Source organism: Aspergillus campestris (genome assembly GCF_002847485.1).
Source record: "Aspergillus campestris IBT 28561 chromosome Unknown P168scaffold_3, whole genome shotgun sequence".
NCBI lineage: Eukaryota > Fungi > Ascomycota > Eurotiomycetes > Eurotiales > Aspergillaceae > Aspergillus > Aspergillus campestris.
Genome location: NW_020194338.1, coordinates 2009131 through 2029620, shown reverse-complemented (window position 1 = coordinate 2029620; position 20490 = coordinate 2009131). Strand labels below are relative to the sequence as shown.

The 20490-nt window shown below is 55.6% G+C and overlaps 5 protein-coding genes across 5 annotated transcripts; 2 read left to right on the top strand and 3 right to left on the bottom strand.

The window, feature by feature from the left end:
- Positions 1–822: 822 nt before the first annotated feature.
- Positions 823–2534, top strand: act1 (actin ACT1; the record flags this gene model as incomplete). The annotated part of the gene is made up of 5 exons (XM_024835858.1): positions 823–829; positions 952–982; positions 1206–1261; positions 1385–2244; positions 2304–2534. The coding sequence occupies 5 exons, from the start codon at positions 823–825 to the stop codon at positions 2532–2534; spliced, it is 1185 nt and encodes a 394-aa protein (XP_024695449.1).
- A 797-nt stretch (positions 2535–3331) lies between these two features.
- ade1 (bifunctional aminoimidazole ribotide synthase/glycinamide ribotide synthase) lies at positions 3332–6240 on the bottom strand. The gene is made up of 4 exons (XM_024836861.1): positions 6177–6240; positions 5725–6035; positions 4002–5662; positions 3332–3720 (listed from the first exon to the last, which is right to left on the bottom strand). The coding sequence occupies exons 2-4, from the start codon at positions 6011–6013 to the stop codon at positions 3505–3507; spliced, it is 2166 nt and encodes a 721-aa protein (XP_024695448.1). The 5' UTR covers positions 6014–6035; positions 6177–6240; the 3' UTR covers positions 3332–3504.
- A 790-nt stretch (positions 6241–7030) lies between these two features.
- Positions 7031–14279, bottom strand: P168DRAFT_316829 (RNI-like protein; the record flags this gene model as incomplete). Its single annotated transcript, XM_024840058.1, has 5 exons — positions 7031–10095; positions 10167–11010; positions 13165–13728; positions 13781–13936; positions 14001–14279. The coding sequence occupies 5 exons, from the start codon at positions 14277–14279 to the stop codon at positions 7031–7033; spliced, it is 4908 nt and encodes a 1635-aa protein (XP_024695447.1).
- A 3749-nt stretch (positions 14280–18028) lies between these two features.
- On the bottom strand, positions 18029–18840 carry derA (putative ER-associated proteolytic system protein Der1; the record flags this gene model as incomplete). Its single annotated transcript, XM_024840057.1, has 2 exons — positions 18029–18574; positions 18652–18840. The coding sequence occupies 2 exons, from the start codon at positions 18838–18840 to the stop codon at positions 18029–18031; spliced, it is 735 nt and encodes a 244-aa protein (XP_024695446.1).
- A 729-nt stretch (positions 18841–19569) lies between these two features.
- Positions 19570–20238, top strand: P168DRAFT_316827 (histone H3 family protein; the record flags this gene model as incomplete). The annotated part of the gene is made up of 2 exons (XM_024840056.1): positions 19570–19771; positions 19892–20238. 2 exons carry the CDS (start codon positions 19570–19572, stop codon positions 20236–20238), a joined length of 549 nt encoding a protein of 182 aa, XP_024695445.1.
- Positions 20239–20490: the final 252 nt, after the last annotated feature.

The following is a 20490-nucleotide window of genomic DNA, read 5'->3' as shown; positions in this document are numbered from 1 at the left end:
GGATATGGTCCAAGGGAAAGGCAACCCTGGATCCTGGATGAGCCCCACGAGGATGCGCAAGCCTGGCCATTCTTCTATTTTATCGTACGTATTCTTTTCCTTTTCTCTATCTTTCGCCCTTTGCCATCGAACATCTCCGCCACGATTACAGCAGATTAGGTACCGTCGTTACAGTCACTACGACTGGTATTCGATTGTGGTGTTTGAGAAAAGGATTGGATGATATCTCTTCTGCCTGAGAGGCAACTCTTTTTGTAGTGGATAGGGGAAGGAGTACGTAGTAATGGATACGTATACCGTTCGAATAAGAGTATAGGGATATCAGATCATATTGAAGATGGATCCCATGAATTAACTACTTGACTACTGTTTCTTATTATAACCAGAGATCAGGGGGGTGTTTCTTACCTAAGAGACTATTGGTACAGAATACGGGAGAGTACGGTAATCTATCCCTTTTCCCTCTGTTCTTCGCTGCCCCCATTCGGGATACCGTCCCATACATACGATACATACACATCATACCGTACATACCGTATGGTACTAGCTCCTCCCTTTTCCCTCCCTTTTCCCTCCTTCTTTCCCTCTTTTTCCCACCTTAACTAACCAACTTTCCACCACCAAAACATCTCCATCCCTACTCACTCCATCTCTCTCTCACCTTCTCTCTTCTTCTTCCTCTCTTCTTCCTCTCTCTCTCCTACCTTCACCTCCACCTTTCACAACTCCAACTACTCCTTCAATTCTCCCATTCCATCCTCTTTTTCTTCTTCCTTCTTTCTCCCTTTCTCCCCGTAGTTTTTAATCTCTATTTCCGTCATCATGGAAGGTAAGCTAGCTTCCGGCCACCTCAGCGCCTTGCTTCCTCCCTACCCCTCCTCCCCCAGCTCCTCTCCCCCTCCCCCTCGACTCCTTCCACAGTCATTAACCATCTCTTTTTCATCTCTACAGAAGAAGTCGCTGCTCTCGTTATCGACAATGGGTATGTCTTGATCCATTTCTGATGGTTCCATCCGACGATCGTCGTCGGATCCCCCCTCCTTGATTAGACGGGAGAATTGCACACAATCATCGACTCTGTGTCGATGAGACCGTTCCTCGCTCTCAAAATACGTGCACAATGCGAATCCAGCAACTGGATTCGCAGTAGGAGCTCGATTGTGTGGCATCGTTGATGGACGGATATGCTGACGTTGATCCCTTAGTTCGGGTATGTGCAAGGCCGGTTTCGCCGGTGACGATGCTCCCCGTGCTGTCTTCCGTAAGTTATCCCCCATAAAGTTTTGTGTTACCAGAGCCTGGTCTCCATGCAGCCCTTGCATGGGGTGGCTCTGGGAAACAACCTTAAATTCCCCCGTCCATAAGTTCAGTCACTAATAAAAAGTACAGCCTCCATTGTCGGTCGTCCCCGTCATCATGGGTAATTATCGTCCTTCCCCCCTATCCTCCGGGCGGTCAGCTGACCCTCGCAGTATCATGATCGGTATGGGCCAGAAGGACTCGTACGTCGGTGACGAGGCTCAGTCCAAGCGTGGTATCCTCACCCTGAGATACCCCATCGAGCACGGTGTCGTCACCAACTGGGATGACATGGAGAAGATCTGGCATCACACCTTCTACAACGAGCTCCGTGTCGCCCCCGAGGAGCACCCCGTCCTCTTGACTGAGGCCCCCATCAACCCCAAGTCCAACCGTGAGAAGATGACCCAGATCGTCTTCGAGACCTTCAACGCCCCCGCCTTCTACGTCTCCATCCAGGCCGTCCTGTCCCTGTACGCCTCCGGTCGTACCACCGGTATCGTCCTGGATTCCGGTGACGGTGTCACGCACGTGGTCCCCATCTACGAGGGTTTCGCCCTCCCCCACGCCATCTCGCGTGTCGACATGGCTGGCCGTGACTTGACCGACTACCTGATGAAGATCCTGGCCGAGCGTGGCTACACCTTCTCCACCACCGCCGAGCGCGAAATCGTCCGTGACATCAAGGAGAAGCTCTGCTACGTCGCCCTCGACTTCGAGCAGGAGATCCAGACCGCCGCCCAGAGCTCCGGCCTCGAGAAGTCGTACGAGCTGCCCGACGGACAGGTCATCACCATCGGCAACGAGCGCTTCCGTGCCCCCGAGGCCCTCTTCCAGCCCAGCGTTCTGGGTCTGGAGAGCGGTGGCATCCACGTCACCACCTTCAACTCCATCATGAAGTGTGATGTTGATGTCCGTAAGGATCTGTACGGCAACATTGTCATGGTATGATTCCCCCCTTACTTTGATCCCGTGTGGAAGAGCCTTGTTTCTAACAAGACTAGTCTGGTGGTACCACCATGTACCCCGGTATCTCCGACCGTATGCAGAAGGAGATCACCGCCCTGGCGCCCTCGTCCATGAAGGTCAAGATCATCGCGCCCCCGGAGCGCAAGTACTCCGTGTGGATCGGTGGTTCCATTCTGGCCTCTCTGTCCACCTTCCAGCAGATGTGGATCTCCAAGCAGGAGTACGACGAGAGCGGACCCTCGATCGTCCACCGCAAGTGCTTCTAAGGTATTTCTCTATATTTTTTCAGCATGAATCTATCTGTCAGATGTCTGACTTGTACAGCTCTTGCGCGTGATTCGTTCGTATTTCCCTGTATTAAAAGACCGGAGCTGTGGTGACTGGCGGGCCTTCTCTGGACTCGCACTAGGGAGATTGTCTGAAAAAGGGCATTGTTTTCGGCTGTGGAATAGAGATGGGTCGATTTGGGAGACGCTGTGTCACGCGGTGCAGGGGCAACTCTGCCGGCAGCAAGGCGGGAAGAGGAGAGTTCGGAGGAGCAACGGTGCGACGGACCGCGGAGATGGACATGGGAACCGTGTGGTGAAAGCTGGAGACCCCGACCCCGTTTCACGTTTCATATAGTTCGACACTTCCTGTGTGAATCCCGGTTTTTTCTTTTTTTTTTTTACCATGTCGTGCCGTTTCTTGCGATCTTCTCGCCTACGGGCTGGGTTACATATCCTATCTTCTTACCATGCTGCTGAGAATGTTGATTTCCGTGGAGTGATTAGCAAGGTTTCTTTATTTATTATAACTTTTTTTTTCTTCACCTTTGTCTGTTTGGTTGAGTGTATGACCAATCGCATATATAGTCGTATTAGATGAGGTGGTCTACTGTAGTTATAGATCAATTATCTAGGATATACTGAGTTGGACAAGATAAGCATCAAGAGTGATGCATCATTCATTTGACCTACTTTCAATCTAATACACGGTGTCTGCAGTCTGTCTATCCATCTCTATCCATCTGTCTCTATCTGTCTCTGTCTGTCTGTGTATCCATCTCTCTGTAAATATCATATTCAAGTATATCTCATCTAAACAAACACATCAAATAAAACAGTTCAAACCAACCAACCAACCAACCAACCAACCAACAAATCAAACCCCTCCCTCATCAAACAAAAACATAAACAACATTTATTTAAAAACCACAAACAAAAGGGTTAAGACACAGGGTGAGAGTCAAGAAACTCAATCCCAGCTCTCCAACCCACTCAACACACACCCTTCCTTATCAACCTCATCGCCCTTCTTCGCCTCCAACGTGCCGATAACGTAGACCGACTCGCCCTCAGCTTGGAGAAGGTCCTTGACGGCGGTAGCAGCGTCCGCGCTCACAGCGATGAGCATACCCACGCCGCAGTTGAATGCGCGAGCCATCTCGGTAGACGAGACGTTACCGGTTTGCTTGAGCCATTTGAAGACCGGGGGCAGAGACCAGGCTGTGACGTCGATGTGGGCTGCGAGGTGGGCGGGGAGCATGCGGGGGACGTTGTCTGTGAGACCGCCGCCGGTGATGTGGGCGAGGCCTTTGATGGAGGCGGAGGAGGGGGAAGAGAGGGCTTTGAGGAGGGGTTTGACGTAGATTTTTGTCGGGGTGAGGAGGGCGGCGCCGAGGGTTTGGGGGAGGAGGAGGAGGGCATGGGGAAGGGGGAGGGGTCGGTGTAGGTGAGGCCGGAGCGGTCGACGATCTTCCGCACGAGGGAGTAGCCGTTTGAGTGTGGGCCGGAGGAGGCGAGGGCGAGGAGGACGTCGCCGGGTTGCATGGCGGCGGTGTTGGGGAGGATGGGGCGGGCGTGGTCTCCCGAGGTGTTGATTGCGCCGACGGCGGCGCCGACGGCGTCGTAGGCGTCGTCTGTGAAGAGGCCCGGCATTTCGGCGGTTTCGCCGCCGATGAGGGCGCAGCCGGCTTGGACGCAGCCGGCGGCGACGCCCTTGACGAAGGCCGCTGCGGTGGGGACGTCGAGCTTGCCGCAGGAGTAGCAGTCGAGGAAGAAGAGGGGCTCGGCGCCTTGGACGACGAGGTCGTTGACGTTCATGGCGACGAGGTCGATGCCGACTGTGTTGTGGATGCCGACTGCGTGGGCGACCTTGAGCTTGGTGCCGACGCCGTCGATGGCGCCGATGAGGGTGGGCGAGAGCGGGTGGTAGGTTTTGTTGGCGGCTGCGAGGGAGAAGAGGCCGCCGAAGCCGCCGATGACGGCGTCGGTGCCGGGGCGTTTGGTTTGGGAGACGGAGGATTTGATCTGTTGGACGAGGTCGTTGCCTGCGTCGATGGAGACGCCTGCGGCGGCGTAGGTGAGGGAGGAGGAGGAGGCGGCGGCGGCGGCGTCGCGTTGGCGGAAGGCGCGGTGAGCGATGTCTTTGCGGTAGAACATGCCGTCGAAGTGGATGGTGGCGATGCCGGCGTAGCTGCGGCGGACGGCCTCTTCGAGGCTGCTCGCCGTGGCGGTCGCTGCGATGACACGGCCGCCGGCGGTTTGGAGCTGGCCGCCGGCCAGGCTGGTGCCCGCGTGGAAGATGAGGGTGTCGGCCGGGGCGGCGTCGAGGGTGATGGGCTGGCCCTTGCCGTAGGCGTTGGGGTAGCCGCCGGCGACGGCGACGACGGTGGTGGAGAAGTCGGGCTTGACGCGGATGGTGACGCCGTCGAGCCAGTGCTCGGTACAGGCGACCATGATCTCGGCGAGATCGGTGTCGTCCGTGAGCAGGGGCAGGAGCGTCTGGGTCTCGGGGTCGCCGCCGCGGACGTTGTACTCAAGGACCTTGGGCCCGTTGCGGGTCATCATCAGGCCGGTGAAGAGGATGCCGACGAAGGGGAAGCCGTCGCGGCGCATGCCGTCGACGGAGGGCTGGACGATGGTGCGGTCGACCTCGGCGAGGATCTCCGGGGAGGAGATCGGGGTCGGGGCGTAGCAGCCCATGCCGCCGGTGTTGGGGCCCTGGTCGCCGTCGAAGATGCGCTTGTGGTCCTGGGCGGGGGGCAGGGAGCGGATGGTGTAGCCGTCGCTGAAGGTGAGGACGCTCAGCTCGTCGCCCTCGAGGTACTCCTCGATGACGACCTCGTTGCCGGCGGCGCCGAACTGGTGGTCGAGCATCATCTCGCGGAGGGCCTGGTGGGCCTCCTCCTTGGTGGCGGGGATGATGACGCCCTTGCCGCCGGCGAGACCGTCGGCCTTGATGACGACGTTGTGGGAGACGGAGTCGAGGTACTGGCGGGCGGGTTCGTACTCGGAGAAGTTCTCATAGACGGCGGTGGGGATGTTGTGACGCTTCATGAAATCCTTGGAGAAGGTCTTGGAGCCTTCCATGCGGGCGGCGGCCTTGGAGGGACCAAAGCAACGGATGCCGACTATTCAATCAGCCTATCTGCAATTTGTAACAACCGGTCTGGCAGGAAGAAGGGTAATATACCAGCCTGGAAATAGCCCTGAATACCCTCCACAAGCGGCGCCTCGGGACCAGGCACCACCAAATTAACACCATTCTGCTGCGCAAACTTCACCAGACCGGGATAGTCATCGCCCTTGACATCGGCGCTGGCGATCTTGCCATTGTCACCCAGGCCGGTGCCACCGTTTCCGGGAGCGACGTAGACGGCGTCGACGCGGGGCGACTGACTCAGTTTCCAGGCGAGGGCATGTTCGCGGCCACCGTTGCCGACGATGAGGACGCGCAATTGATCTTGGTCTTGCGAGGGCATGGTTGCGCAGTGTTCGAGTGACCTATATTTTATCAGGACAGGATAAGATTAGAGAGAGTGATCTTGTATAGGTGGAAGGAGGGGAAGATGATGACCCCGCGGGTTCTGCATTTCTGCATGAGGGTGGAAGTGGGGCACGGAAGATTAAGAGTGAGTGACTCACCTCGGACGAGAGTCTCTTGGAGACCAGACTGCGTGGAGCAGATAATTGAAAAGATGGAGAGGAAGGTGGGAAGGGTTGGATAGAGAGAAGAAGAAGAGAAGAAGAAATCAAGAAACGGAGATCAAGAATTGACTTTTTTTTTTTTTTTTTTTTTTCTTTTTTTTATTGCGGGGCGGATTATTCTCCGTTCCCCGGATTGGGTTCTTCCTCCATTCAGATATAGATCATTGAGATCATACAAATCAACTATTTAGTTATGTATATAGATAGATAGATAGATGGATGGATGGATGGATATTAGTTCTCTCAATCAGTCTTTATCTTATTGTCTTTCTTGTGCTATGGAGGAAGATACGTTGTACCGTTCCTGATCTACTACCCCACCACTCCGACCCATGGACAATCTGAATATTATATACCCCATATCAATACAGTGCCAGTTCGGCTCTATTCATACACGAGACTATATATCTCCGTCATTCTGTTAGATCTGAGGACATGATCAAAATAATAAGAAAGAAAAAAAAGTAAGGAAAGTCTTCCAACGCCGGTAATGCGGGCGCCCATAGATATGCCAGCCCAAGAACGCCTGCTGTGGCGCCTGCCTGTGATTAAGGTGCCTGTCCGGAGGCACATCCCAAAATAAACAAAAGGAAAAGGAAAAGGAAGAAAAGGAAAGAAGGCGCCATGGAACACCAGGCTAAAACAATGAGGGAATGTCACTCGGGAGCAAGATTGCTCCCTCCAGGAGAATTCGGGGGAAAAAAAAGAAAGAAAAGAAAAAAAAAAGACTGTAGACCTCGACTAGCGAAATCGTTCATCACTCATGCAATCCGGTCAAAGGGAGAAGAAGATCACTCTCCCCAATTCCAGTGGGGAGGCGTCCAGTCCACCTGGGGTGGCCCCTCGTCCGACACACACACCGCCGGCGTCGTCATCTGCTCCATCCGTCGTCGCTCCTTCGTCCCGCTCCCCGTCAGGAAGTTCTTCAGCGTCGACGACGCCGTCCCGTATGCGCTTCGCGCACTGGCTGCCGTCCCCGTGCTCGTCGACACCGTGCTCGAGCTGCGCGCGCTGCGCACGCTGCGCGTTTTGTACATCGTCGCCGGTAGCGGGGATACCGGCGCCGCCAGCCGTCGGGATGGCGTGCCCCCTGCCGCACCGGATCTCGGCCACACGGTCGGCGCAGCCGGCCCCGCCAGCCCGGCAAACGGCGCCGTCTGCGGTCGCTGGCCGGCGTTGACCGCGGTCCGGCGACCCCCGTCGAGACGCCCGTCCAGCTCCAGCGAGCTCGGGTGGCTGCTCCCGTCGCTGGGTTGGGGCGACGGCGGCAGCCGGTCTGTCGTGGGCGGCGAGGAGGACACGACCTCGTCGGCGGAGATGGTCACCTCGAATTTCAGGTGGTCCAGCATCGTCGCGAGACTGGTCGCCGTGGTCGGACGCCCCTCGCTGCGACCGTCGTCGAGGTCGAGGTCGTCGGCGACGGCCCCGTCACCCCCGTGGGCCAGGTGGTAGTTCCGGAACAGGTACCGCTGCAGGCGCGCGCCCTCGGCGTCCCACTTCTGCGTCAGCGCGTGGAGGATGACCTCCACGTCGTGGTGGAGGAAGGGCGTGGTCTCCGCGGCGGCCAGGTGGGCCGGCGCCGACGGGCCCGACCGCCGCAGCGGACCGGTCGGGTGGGAGTGGGCGGACGGCTTGGTCAGCCGCGACCCCGTCGTCGCGTGCTTGCCGCTGCCCCCGGTCATGGCCACCTGGAGGGACCGGCGGATCGCGGTCGTGGCGGAGGACGTGGAGGAGCTCGGCCCCAGGGTGCCGTCCCGCTTCACCCCCTCGACCTCGCGGCGCACCTTCTCCAGCGACCGGGCCCGATCCCCCTCCATGCCCGAGAGGCTCAGGAGGGTCCGGTTCCGCTGCAGCCCGTTGACCAGGACGGTGAAGGACTGGAGGTTGAGGTCGTTGTTCTCGCAGTGGACGGCGCGGAGGCTGCGGTTCTCCTCCAGCACGGTCGACAGCGTGCTGGCCCCCTGCAGGCCCAGCTTCTGGTGCTCGACCCGCAGCACCTGCAGCGTCCGGTTGCGCTTCAGCCCCGTCAGCGCCAGGTTCAGGCCGATGCCGAACCGCGCCACGTCGAGGTGGGCGCTCTCCCCGCTGATGTCCAGGTCCTCCAGCGTCTCGTTCTCCTCGAACATCCGCTGCAGCGACCGGCACGTCTCGGGCCCCGCGTCGGCCGGGAGGGAGGCCTTGGCGATGTCCAGGTGCGTCACGGTGCGGTTGACCCGCAGGGCCTCGACGAGATCCCGGAACTGTGCCTCCGTCTTGAAGTCGATCATGCGCATGGACAGGTGGGTCGGGGCCTTGTCCTGGGCGATCGCGTCGCACAGGAAGGCGCAGCCCAGATCCAGGCGGTTCTCGTTCACGTGCAGGTGCAGGCGGCGCGGCCCGTCGGCGAGCGCCATCGAGTGCAGGAAGAGGGCGACGTCCTGGCCCGTGAGGCCGCACTGGTCGAGCCGGAGCACCCGCAGGTTGCGCGACTGGTCGCTGGCCAGGTAGGTGGCCAGGGCGTCGACCGACTCGCGGTTCAGGGCCGTGCGGCTCAGGGCGAGCTCCTCCAGGCGCCAGTGGAACAGGGTCTCGGCGGAGAGGAGGGGCTCGGTGCCGGACACACGCGCGATGCGCGACAGGTCGAGCGTCCGGATGTGGGGGAAGTGGCCGAGGTACTGCCGGAGGAGATCCGGGTCGAGGCGGCCCTGGACGCCGGCGATGTTGACGGCCTCGAGCGAGGCGCCCTGGGCGACCGTGGTCGACAGCAGGAGGTCGAGGTCGTGGACGGACAGGCCGCAGTGGCCGACCTCGAGGGCGCGCAGGTGGCTCCCCCGCTGGGAGGCCGCGTCGACGAGGTAGTCGAGGTCGGAGTCTCCCAGCCGGATGCCGGTCAGCACGATCCAGTCGACGTTGGTCATCTCGCGGCGGCAGACGGGGAAGAGGGCCTCGGGGATGCCGCACCCCGGGTCCCGGCTCTCGCTGTCGGCGGTCGGGATGCGGCCGGAGGTGTAGGCGAAGTCCAGGCGCCGGAGCCAGCGGCTCTGCAGGGCCAGGGCGCGGATCTCCTGCGACAGCACGGACAGGATCTCCTGGCCCGGGATGTGGACGGGGTCGCCGTCGCGGGTCCGCAGCAGGTCGGTGTCGAAGCCGTGGGGGTCGCGGACGCCCTGGAGGGCGTCGAGGCTCACGCCGGCGAAGGAGATGGAGCGGAAGGATTCGTTGTAGCGCAGCGTGCGCATCACGGCGATCAGCTCCAACGGGGAGTAGCGCTGGCGGGGGGCGCCGGCCGGGGGCAGGAGGCGGAAGCCGGGGGCGTCGTCGCCCTGGCCGTCGTCGATGGTGTAGCGGATGTTGGAGGTGTCGACGTCGAAGCTGGCCGAGTAGGCGACCAGGGTGCGGTCGAAGCAGCCGTAGTCCTCATCGAGGTCCACGGGGGGGAAGTTCTGGTGGTTCTGCAGGTCGCGCGGGACGATAAAGTCGTAGGGCTGGCGGGTCCAGAGGGGCCGCAGGAACTCGGTCTGGCGACGGATCCAGCAGGCGATCTCGAGCGAGTGGACGGAGGCCAGGAAGACGGAGAAGGGGCGGCGCAGCGGGACGCGGAAGGTCAGGTGCAGGCTGTCGTCCCCCCACTCCATGGACAGGCAGGTCAGGTTCATCAGGCCGAAGGAGGCGGCCGCGGAGGCGTCGAGATCGGCCAGGGAGACGGCGGAACCGCGGCCGGTGACGATCTTGTGCAGCGGGATGAGGTGGAGCTTGTGGGAGCCGAGGGCCAGGTAGCAGCCGGTGGGTGACAGCTTGGTGAGGTCGTCGGAGGAGGGGCAGCGGCGGCGGCGGCGGCGGCGCGGGTGGTGGTGGGCGAGGGCTTGCTCGAGGCCATCTGGATGACGCGGAACATGCGGAAGGTGTGAGGATCGTAGTCGCGCTCGTGCTCCAGCACGCGGGTGACACACTCGAGGGGCTTGGGGTCGAAGGGGAGCGGGCGCGACGCACGGGCCAGCCCCGCGGCGGAGCGGATCCCCACCATCCACAGGCTGAGCTCCTGGAGATCGAGGGTCTGCATCTGGATGAAGGTGGCCTTGTGGGCGCGGTCGTCGAGGTAGGCGACCTCGACGGTGGAGGAGGGGCGACCATCGTCGAGCATGTAGACGGCGACGATGCTGTGCAGGGAGATGCCGGCGGCGGGATCCGTGGCGGAGGCTGCGAGCTGCGGGTCCTGCACGGAACTGACGGAGGCGATGGATTGGCGGTTTGCGGCCGTGCGGGCAAAGGAGGGCGGGATGGAGGGGAAGACGTCGGCGGCCTTGCTCTGATTCTTGAAGCGGACGAGGTGGGTCTCGGTCAGGACGAGGTACTGGCTCTTCTTGCGCCACATGCCGCCGGTGGTCTGGACCTCGCCGTGGTGGAGGATCATGGAGCCGATGCCGTCGTCATCGTCGAGGACGACAGACGAGGCGGCTTTGGACCGATTGAGGGAGTGGTTGTCGTCGTCGAGGGAGTGCAGCGACCGCAGGGACCCGAAGACGGAGGCGCGCTTCTTCTGCTGGATGGATTTCCGGCGGGGGCGAAGGGTATCGTGAGGGGTGACCATCCCGTTGGGAGCCAGGAGGGAGTCGACCGTGCCGGCACGGCGGTGGCTCTGGGGGATGGCAGCGGCATCCGGGACGGGACTGGGGTTCCGGGCGCCGAAGAAGCCGGAATTTCGACGGGATCTCTTCTTGCGGGTGTGAACATCGTCGGACGGGGAGCGATCGTGGGCGGGGGGCCGAAGAAGGGGGCGGCGGAGGCGGAGGGACTGAAGACACTCAGACTTTTTCTCCGTTCCTTCCTCGCGGGACCTTCAGCCATGGTGGCGAGGAACGGAAGGGGGAGAGACGGAGTATAGCGTGGAGAGTGGAGAGTGGAGGGTGGAGAGATGGAGGGAAGATAGAAGGGAAGGATTGAAGGAGGGGGAGGGGAAGAGAAAGAGTGGGGAGAGACAAGAAGCAAGAAAAAGAGAGAGAGAGAGAGAGAGAGAGAGAAAGATGGCCCGAAAAGACTAGAAAAGACCGGGAACCAGGTCAGCGATGATGTTTTAGAAGATGAGGAGATGGTAAGACAACAATCGGGACTAGTGACTAGGGTGGTGGAGAAGAACCCAGGGAAGCCAAGGAAAACAAAGGACCTACAGGAGGTGTTGGGAGTCAGGATGCCATGGGACGAACGAGGCTCATCTGGACTGGAATTCCGGGGGATTCCAGAGGTGTCGAGTACAACAAACCTGTTGTTGATCTAGTGATTGAGACGGCTGAAAGAATCGGGAGGACGAATGTTTGATCGGATGGAATTGGAATTGGAAGAAGAAGAAGGGAATCCCGTCAAGAGAGTGGATGGAATTGAAATATTGAATGGATGGATTGATAATAGACAAGAGGAATGGAAGGAGAACAGAATGAAATGGATGAAATGGATGAAATGGATGAAATGGATGGAGAGAATGAAGTGAAAAAGAGAGAGTCAAGAAGAAAGAAAGTGAAGAAGAAGAAGAAGAAGAATGAAGAGATGAAGAAGAAATGAGATCAGAAATGCAGATCGGAAGCGAATCCACAGGACCCGACCGAGGGAGTGGATGATGTCAAGGGGGCGATGATCGTTTGCGATCCGAATGCATTGGAATGTGGATTGGGATTGAATCGAATGGAGAGAGGATTGGATGAAGGAAACGATCCAGCCGGATGCAGAAGAGAAGAAGTCGAGATGAGGAGAAGAGAGAGAGAGAGAGAGAGAGAGAAGTGAAGAAGAAAAGAATGTGCCAGATCCCTGACACCTGACGGATCTGGCACATTCTTCTTCACTTCTTCCCTTCTGTCTTTACTCTACTCTTCTCTTCTACATCGCTTCTCTTCTTTACTTCTCATCTTGACTTCTCATCTCGACTTCTCCAACTCTCCACTAGCAGAGATGATCACCACTCATGCCTATTCCGTCCTGGTCAATCCCCTGAATCCAGCAGATCCCAATGACATCAATGACGCCATGCCATTCCTTTCCTTCCAACTCGACTTCGGTCAGTCAGGTCATCCTGATAGTCCAGATCCTGCCAATCCCCTAGAAAGAACATAAAGTACGATATCGAGATACATGGAGAACTCCTGATTTATCCGAGACAGGGAGCTCCATCGTTCCTGGTTCGAACCATGGTTATCTTCCCGGACTCCATCTCCGCCTTTATCCGGGACATAGAATCAGGAACTCTTTCTTAGACTCGGAATTCAAATAAAAGGTCGACGTCTATATGTAATTTTTAACTGATGATAGAATCATGCTATTGATACAATCCATTATGATCTGTCGCTTTCCAGCGAGCTCCGGGCCTCCGTGCTGAAAGGCTGGCAAGATCTTATCTACCTAGCGCAAGTCTATGTATGCCGGTAACTTCCAAGAAAAAGAAAAAGAAAAAGAAAAATACTAAAAGGATATAAGGGGTACAAAGACATTGGGAAGAATTGGGAAGAAAGGATCAACAAGACAAGCCAAGAAAATTCTCCCAAGCAAACAAGCTGTCAAATAGCATCCGAGTGCCCTGCCTCGCAGCGGCTCCCCGAACAACAGATCGCGATCATCTGGCCAAAACATGTACACGGCGAAGCCTTAAACCACAGTAAATTAGGATGTAAAACAGGCGCTCGAGGCAAAGCTGGATCCCGTAAACTCCATGCATGCACGCCAAAGGAGACGGAACTCTCCGGGGGGAGGAAAAACGTAAAGGAGCCACCCGGGAGGAGAAATCAGAGGGGGGAGGGAAGCTTGAAAGATGTAGGAAGGGTCGTGTCACGCGGGCATCTAACGCTAGTAAAGCAAATGATGACAACAAAAGAAAATAAGAAACGAAAATTCAATCACGTCGACTGTAAAGTTCATACGACGTTTCGGTCGCACCGCCTATCTCCTCGTCCTCTTTGAAACTCACCCGACGCAACAGGGTGGGCATGACGCCCCGGCGCGTCGGGGAGGAGCGGCGGGACCCCGACAGGAACGATGGGATCTTGGTGTACCGGTAGCGGTACTTGGATCCCAGCAGCATGAGCCGCCCGTACATCCACCAGGCGGCGAACCCGACCGTGCCGGCGAGGATACAGCCGAGGAGGGTGAGGAAGACCCAATGCTGGCCCATCCAGAAGATCAACCGGGCGTCGGACCCGTGCCAGCTGTTGCCGACGTGGTGGGTGAAGAAGCTCCACGAGTACCGGTTGTACTCGTCCTGCATGAGGATGCGGACGCGCCCGGCCTCGGTGATGCGCTCGTGCATGTACTCCTTCCAGATGACGGAGAGGAAGAGGGGACCCGTGGTATACATGACGGTGATGTAGGGGAGCAGCCAGCTGCGGTCGTAGGACTGCAACAGCTCGATCACGCGGAGGAAGAACGGGTGTTGGGGGACCGAGCCCATGGCGTCATTGGATATCCCCGTGGGCGCGGTGCGGCGCACCCAGGCGGGGTAGGCGAGGAGAGGATCTAAGCGACGGTTGCAGCCCTGCGAATGTCAGATCTGTAAATGTTAGGCAGAAAGGACTGTAGATACGTACATCGTCGAGATCAATGTAGGTGCCACCGTAGTGGGCGAGGACAAAGTATCGGATGGAATCGGCGCGTTGGATGGGGAACTTGTAGCCGTCAAAGGTGTCGAGGAACCAGGGATATTCGTGGGCGATAAACTCGCGCGCCTTTTCATTCGTCCACAACTGAGCGACAGGCGAGTTAGTATGTATAGGATGGAAGAGAGCAGACGGGTGGGAGAAGACATACGATGTATTCATAATCCGGATGCAACTCGATACAACTCCGTTGCGCATCCTTCCAGACCTCGGGAATGGTCTCGTTCTTGTAGGTCTGGTGGATAATCTTGGGAATGATCTGAGGACGTTGTTCGATCAAGCTGGAATTGGGCGAGGGGAGCTCGGCGCGGTGGATGGAATCGGCCGAGGCATCTTCGATGAGCAAGGAGAGCAAGGTCGAGACGCTGCGGACGAGGAAGGAGAGGATGAGGAAGTTGACGAGCAGGAAGATGATGACGCCGCGACGCATGGTGTCGGTTTGGGACAGGGCCTTGAATTGGCACCTGTTTGACGGGGGGGGGAGAGGGAGATGAACAGGCAATCCAATTCCACCCGCGAATTCACCAGACCAATATACCACCACTCGAGAACAATTGAACGGGGGGGGAGGGGAGTCGAAAGAGAGGAATCAACGGTGGTCAATCAATACCCATTCAGCTGGTTGTTGGAGGGACGGTTTGGAGGGACGAGTTGGAAGGATGGGGAGGGACAGGATGCGATGCAGTCCAGATGCGAAGGTGGCAGTGAAGGTCGGAAAGAAAACTTGTTGTGTTTAGGTGTGACGGCGTGACAGGAGGGCAAAATGACAGCCAATCCCTTCCTAGTTTAGTGGGGGGAGGTATTTTTTGGGGGGGGGGAGAGAGAGTCCAAGAGAGAGTGGCCCCGTGGGTGGAGACTAAAGACTGGAGACTGGAGAGACTGGAGACCAAATAGAGGATCCCAAGGGGGAGACGGGGCGAAAGAGAGGAAAAAAGGAACGTTGAATTGAAATCAAATGAATGGAGCCGTGAAGGGACCGCGGGAGGAGAAAAAAGGTGAAAAAGGTAAGGACGGACAAGAAGGTTTGGAACCACGAGCGGCGAAGTGGGAATAATTTGCGACCTTTTTTTGTTGGGTCCTTTTTCTTTTTTTTTTTTTTTTTGCTGGACCAGGGGATGAGAAGGTGAGTGGATGAATGGATGGAGGAGAATGGAGACTGGAGAATGGAGAGATGGGGAAAAGGAGACGGGGTCAATCTTTCTTTTTTATTAATTGTTCTTTTTTCTCCTTTTGTATTATTTTGTATTCTTGTCCTTATTTGGTTGAAGATAGATTGAATTGAGATATAAGGAATGAAGGGTGAACCGTTACTTAAGATGAACAAGAGAAGGAATGAATGAACGACACCGAGTAAGGCGTCCCAAGATACTCCGTACAGTGGAGAGAGAAAAGAAAAGGAAGAATAGGTAGAGTCAAGAGCAAGAATGAATCTAACTGCCTACAGAAGGATAACCCAGGCTAACCAGCAGACTACGCACTAGTTAAGGGTTCAGGGGTTCTTTGGTTGAGCTAAGCCTCCCCATCCATTATGAGTATTACCATTACTATTGTCCAGCCTCGTCATCGTGGCGGTTCCCTCGGTAGGAGGACTCTGTATCCGTACTAGGTTGCCATATTATATTCCCTGAATAGATAATTCTATGTCGAATATCCAGTCCAATCATGGAAATACTTACGTGGCGCTCTCATGTCCTCAGGTGCAGCCTGTCAGGTACAGTCGCCTCTTGAATCCCTAGGGATTGATCTGGATACTGGCCACTGTCTCCACTGGGCTAACCAGAATAAACTCAAGGAGTGGGCTCTTCCTCATTTGTTTCTTGGTTTTTTTTTTTTTTTTTTTTCTTCTTCTTCTTCTTCTTCTTCTTCTTCTTCTTCTTCTTACCTTTTCTTTGCTTTCTTTTTATTACCTTTTCGTAAAGAATAGAAAGAAAGTAGAAGAGCGAGTAATGTACCTGCTATAGCTGGACTGCAGTTGTACGCCGCACTGTCGTACCACCTGCAGCTGCAGCAATACTGAGTACTCCGTACTGACTACTGACAGACCGAAGACACTAAGAATGGAACGGCTCAAGAGTTAGTACGAAGCACTAATCCTCCACTCAAGAGGGGGCGAAAGATATCAGATCTCAATCACGTTAGACAATGCCCATCGGTGGAACTTGGCCGAGGACTGTCTGGTACTATAATGGCCGGTCCAATGGAGAAGGTTTATTAGTATGTGACCATTCTCTCGATTCTCATTCTTCGTGGTACTGCGGAGAGACCCTGACTCTTTCCTGGTTGTGGTCGGATAGTATAACATATAACCGAGGAATGGAATGAATAAGTAAGAAAATGACTGAGACATGTCTCCAAAAGCACAGGGGCCAGGGTTAGAAGTTCGAACGTAGGAGGATCGATTGAATTCTTCTGGAAACTGCATGGAGGATAGTGGAGATGACCTGGTGTGTGCGTTCTTTTCCGTCAGTCTGTGCAACAGGCGGAGATGAAATTCCGTCTTCATCTATATCTAATACACCAGTTGAAAGACGAGATGCACATCAACCTCTCACAGACGGAGGACACAAAAGATGAGAGATTCAAACCCTCTTCCCCCAATTGGCCTGGTGGAAGACGGGTGGAACCATTGGGTGGATTTGCTACGCACATCCCAGACTTTGACTATCCGACGCGTGGACACTGGAGTGAAGTGGAAGTGGAAGTGGAAGTGGACACTGCACACTGACAGACCTGCAAGTGACGAGTGAAGACGGTAGAAATGGTCTGTCAGAGCCATGTTTCATCTCTTCTCTGCCTCATCAGTCCAGTGACTCCAGTCCGACTCCATGGTTCAGTAGTATGAGTGATGTCATTCATGAATATCTATCTATTATCTATCTATCATTATTTTATTGAATCCAATAGAACCATACTATCATTCCCCAGATATTTCTGACCACTTAGCCACTGATGAACCCTCCCTCCCGCTACCTAGTAAGGTACCTATGAGATACGGACAAATCTGACGTCAGAAACACACCACAGCCCCAACCCAAATATTCCAAAATACAAGTGGAAAGATCGTCAACCGCCATGCAGCCCCTGGTCTGTTCATCGCCTGTCAATCTTTCTCTTTTGAGGATGATCTCCTGTTTTTAGCCTTTTTTTTTCGTTTCTTTTTCTGTATTTCCCTTCCCCCTTTTTTTTGTGGTAATATAGCTCGGTTGAGGTGTTTATTACTGGGTGTCTTTCTGGTGGTGAGTTTCAAAAAAGATATAATAGAATTAAATAAAAGAAAAAGAGAAATACACTACAGCGTACTCACATCTAGTCATCTACACGATATAACTACTTTAAGATACACTTTGTCAGACAAAACTAAAAACAGAGCACAATCAGTGAATCTCACCCATGAAGTCATCCAACAGATCGACACAGCGTCTACCCCATCCGGAAGCCAGCCCCATCCCCAGCCTTCAACTCTGTCGCCCTGTCGCTCTGGATACCAAGATAGAGATACATACATAGATCGCCATGAGGCTGGCTGCCAATTGAGCGGAAAGTCTAAGTATACATAGTATACAGTACAGCCTTGCAGCGGACGGGCACAGCCTCGTGTCAATCTTCCTTCAATTTGTGTCTCACGTCAACGCCTGTTGCTTTTGGACACTTGTTCTTGCAGTGGGCGTTGCCCTGTCTATTGAGGATTGTTTATGTATGTATGTATGTGTGTATTACCTACATCATTGGCTCTTCGTCCATGTATGCCTGTTGCCCTGTTGCCCCGTTCTCCGTTTTACCCCACGCTCGTCAGATTCCTCCGCACTCATGCGCCCAGCCGCTGTATCTATGCGTTGGCCTTGTGAACCCGGCGCGTAATCTGATGTCATGCTATCCCATCACTCGTCTCGTTAGAGGTAGTGGTCGTTCGATCAAGATCGAGAGAGCTGATGTGCTTCTCCAGTCGGTGATACAGTGGTGCTGACATCGTCAGGCTATGACAGCTGAGGTATGGCAGTGAGCGGTCATGTTATCCGTCCCATACCCGGCATATATCCAGGCGATACGCTGTCCTGCACGCGTTTCCCCCAGAATAGGGTGCAATCCAAAAGTCTCGTAAACATCTAAAGGCCGTACTCTGCCCTAGTCCTTTAGGGCACGACTGCCCTAGTCCTTTAGGGCACGACTGCCCTAGTCCCCTCACCGGACTTCCCTCGCAGCAGCAGTGGCAATTTCCCTATCAACATCGGTAGCCCCCGAGCCGCTCGCCGCGCGGTCAAACAGACGCAACCACCACATAGGCGGATCCAGCGGGCGGCGGCCGCCATGCAGGTCAGGGTAAATGTCATTGAAGTAGTACCAAATATGGCCGACGACCACGCCGCAGAACTCATCCTTGGGCACGATTCCGTGGACGACCAGGCTGAAGCCCATCAACACCCAGGGGAGGTAGGGCGCCGTGAAGACCAGCAAGCCCAAGAAGCTGAGGCGGGTGTCGGGGTTGCGGCGACTCCAGATGTAGACGAGGCTGGAGGACAGCCCGGTGCCCATGAAGGGCATGGACAGGATCGGCGATATGCATAGGAGGAAGACCATGGCGTAGAAGAGCAGCCAGGAGAAGTGCGCTGGGGACCGGCCGGATGACTCCTCGAGGAGGCGCGAGTATCGCTGCAGGAAGAAGACGTGGAAGAGGAGGTCGAGGCTTAGCGGTCCGAAGTAGAGGAAAGATGTGAATAGGCGCCAGTACTGTTGGAGTTAGCTTTCTTCTTTCTTCTTTCCTTGTTGCTCTTTTTCCTTCTTTCTTTCTAGATAGGTGTACATACCTGAGACTTGACATAGACCGCGCGGAAGCTATAGAAGAGCTGGAACGGGGTCAAGATATGGCACTGGACCATGACCGCGGTGGCCACCGTGGCCGCTGTCCACCATCGAGTCACTGGAGGCATCTCATAGAACCACTGCTCCAGAGGAAACTGCCCCCCTTGGGCTCCATTACCCCAGATAGCAGCCATGAGGTCACCGTTGACCAGCGGTTTCAGATCAGAGTGGGTGGGGATGCGATCAGCTCGAGTGCGCTACTCGGGGAGATACAGACTCGGAGAGTTAAGAGGAAGAATTGAGGAGGGAACAGCTGTGGTAATCAATACTGAAGAGGATTTATAAAGCAATCAAAGGATGAAATTACTTGTGAATGAAAGGACCGATGAATGAAGCCGGATTGAATGAATGTCTGATGATGAACTCGGTCCAGGTGGCCTTTCATGCCAGGGAGCCTGAGGCAGGGCTACCTATCTCAGTGCCTGAGGCAGGAGTGACCACTTATCATCACGTGATATATACGCGGTCGCGTCACGCGTTTGAAAGTGGATAAATGGATAAAAAATGGATTCATCATCAATGAATGGATAAATGGGGGGGCTGGGAATGAAGCTCTCCACACTCCACTTAGCAATTCCCTCCAGCTGCATTTCTCCTGCCTGTTTTCTGTCTCTTCCTTTCTTCTATTCTTTCTAATTTTTTTTTGATTTTTGTTAATTTTATTAGTCTCTGTTTAGCTGTGGTGTGTCATCCGACAGCAACCCAAGCTCTCCACATTCCTACATCGGAACCGGAACAACAACCAGCTTCCTACAACCTCAAGGACTCGACAGTGTCCCCTCTCTCCAGCCATTGCATGGAAGACACTCCTGGGATACACCCCGTGATCACTCTGTCCTATTAAACACCTCCACTTCACAACCATGCCTCCGAAAACCGGCAAAGGGCGCAAGGTCACCACCGCCCCCTCGACCAAAGCCGCAGCAGCAGCAGGAGACGACGCCGCCGGTCCCTCGAAGAAAGCACCCACAACCACATCCCCGACTGCCCGACGAGGGCGCAAGTCAACCGGAGGAGTAACCAAGGGGGGGAAGACACCAGCCAAGCGGGTATCCGACGTTCAACGTAAGTTGATATTCCCCTCTTCCCTCGACGAACTCCACCCCCCTCCACCCCCCACTACCAAATCAACCCTCTCCAAAGAGAGCAAAGAAAAAGAAGAAAGTCTAATAAAAAAAAATCCAGCCGGAGACCCCACCCCCAAAGGCCGCCGCCACCGCTACAAGCCCGGCACCGTCGCGCTCAAAGAAATCCGCAAATACCAACGCTCCTTCGACCTCCTCATCAGCAAGCTGCCCTTTGCGCGCCTCGTGCGCGAAGTCGCCATGGACATGCTTCCCGCCGAGATGGCCCACGAGCTACGCTGGCAGTCGCATGCCATCCAGGCTCTGCAGGAAGCCGCCGAGGCTTTCCTCGTGCATCTGTTCGAGGATACGAATCTTTGCGCGATCCATGCTAAGCGCGTTACGATTATGCAGAAGGATATTCAGCTGGCAAGGAGGATTAGGGGGGCTTGGGCTGGGTTGGGTTGATTTTCTGATTTCTGATATCTTTCTTCGATGAGGACTGTGCTGAATGAGTAGGCACAAGAAGAGAAGAAAGAAAAGGAAAGAAAACAAGCGACATTGAGACTAGCGCGATCTGATCATCGCGCTCTTCTTCTATTGATTTTCTCCCTTCATTTCACTGATAGCGTGGACCGCGGGTCATCATCCCCCAATCTACCCCGCTATCAATTGAATGAATGAATTGCAGGTTTGCAGGCGTCTGGGGAAGTCCGGAGT

What these genes read in the sequence shown, in the direction of transcription:
- ade1 (XM_024836861.1), bottom strand. Translation starts at nt 6,013, where the DNA reads ATGCCCTCGCAAGACCAAGATCAATTGCGCGTCCTCATCGTCGGCAAC. An exon ending in TCAGGGCTATTTCCAGGCTG is followed by an intron (nt 5,663 to 5,724) that starts GTATATTACCCT and finishes CTGATTGAATAG; the next exon opens with TCGGCATCCGTTGCTTTGGT. An exon ending in ACTCCCTCGTGCGGAAGATC is followed by an intron (nt 3,721 to 4,001) that starts GTCGACCGCTCC and finishes AAATGGCTCAAG; the next exon opens with CAAACCGGTAACGTCTCGTC.